A 1,137-nucleotide genomic window follows, 5' to 3' on the forward strand; every position below is an offset into this window, starting at 1 on the left:
CCAGGAGAAGTCAGGGGATCCCAGGAGAAGGAAAACTGTCCCAAATGGAATTCCTACATCAGGATTTCCACTAATTAATCACCGTTATCGTGGTTTGAAGAATTCCAGAAGGAAAACAATTCCAAATAGAATTCCTACATCAGAATCTCCCACTGATTCCCACCATTATCACGGCTCGGAGGATCCCAGGGGAAGGAAAACTCTCCCACATGGAATTCCTACATCAGGATTTCCACTAATCAATCACCGTTATCGTGGTTTGAAGAATTCTAGGAGAAGGAAAACGATTCCAAATGGAATTATTCCATCAGGATTCTCCCACTGATTCCCACCATCATCGTGGCTTGGAGGATCCCAGGGGAAGGAAAACCCTCCCAAATGGAATTCCTACGCCACGATTTTCCACTAATTAATCCCCACTACCGTGGTTCGAAGAATTCCGGGAGAAGCCCAAACCCTCCCCCCCCCGCCACGGATTTTCCCGCCGTTCCCGAGGGCCCCCCTCACCTTGCTCCAACCTCTTCATCTGCTGGATCTGATCCACGGTTTTCCGGAGGATCTTGCATTTGTCGGGTTTGACGCTCAGGGTGTCGATGTCCCCGATGTTGGCCGACAGCAGCTCCGCCAGCTCCTCCAGGTACTTGTGCTCCTGCTCCCGGCGCCGCTTCTCCGCGCTGGCAAAAGAGGGGGAAAAATCCGTCACGTCCACGGGAATTCGGGGCTTTTAGCCCTTTATCCGGCTTCGGCGCGCCCGGAAACGGGGAAAAGGAGGTGGGAAAACGAGACGCGGTGACCGGGATATATCCCAGATTTCTGATTTTGGGATGTACCCTGATAGATCCCAAATATCCCATTTGTATCTTGTTTTGGGATGGATCCTGATAGATCCCAAATCTATCAGATTTTGGGATATATCTCGATCCATCCCAAATATCCCATTTAGACCTTATTTTGGGATGTATCCCGATATATCCCAAATATCTGATTTCTAACTTATTTTGGGATGTACCCTGATAGATCCCAAATATCTGATTTCTATCTTATTTTGGGATGTACCCTGATAGATCCCAAATATCTGATTTCTATCTTATTTTGGGATGTACCCTGTTAGATCCCAAATATCTGATTTCTATCTTA

General features: G+C 47.6%; 1 protein-coding gene across 1 annotated transcript in view; it reads right to left on the reverse strand.

The window, feature by feature from the left end:
* The window catches only part of NCOA1 (nuclear receptor coactivator 1), a 43,318-nt gene that overhangs the window by 24,035 nt on the left and 18,146 nt on the right, over positions 1 to 1,137 (reverse strand). The window contains exon 4 of the mRNA XM_017839340.1: positions 508 to 674. Within this exon, the coding sequence (XP_017694829.1) occupies positions 508 to 674 (167 nt within the window). The remainder of the gene's footprint in view (positions 1 to 507; positions 675 to 1,137) is intronic.

The sequence above is a fragment of the Lepidothrix coronata genome, unplaced genomic scaffold (genome assembly GCF_001604755.1).
Source record: "Lepidothrix coronata isolate B3197 unplaced genomic scaffold, Lepidothrix_coronata-1.0 Scaffold401, whole genome shotgun sequence".
NCBI classification, from domain to species: domain Eukaryota; kingdom Metazoa; phylum Chordata; class Aves; order Passeriformes; family Pipridae; genus Lepidothrix; species Lepidothrix coronata.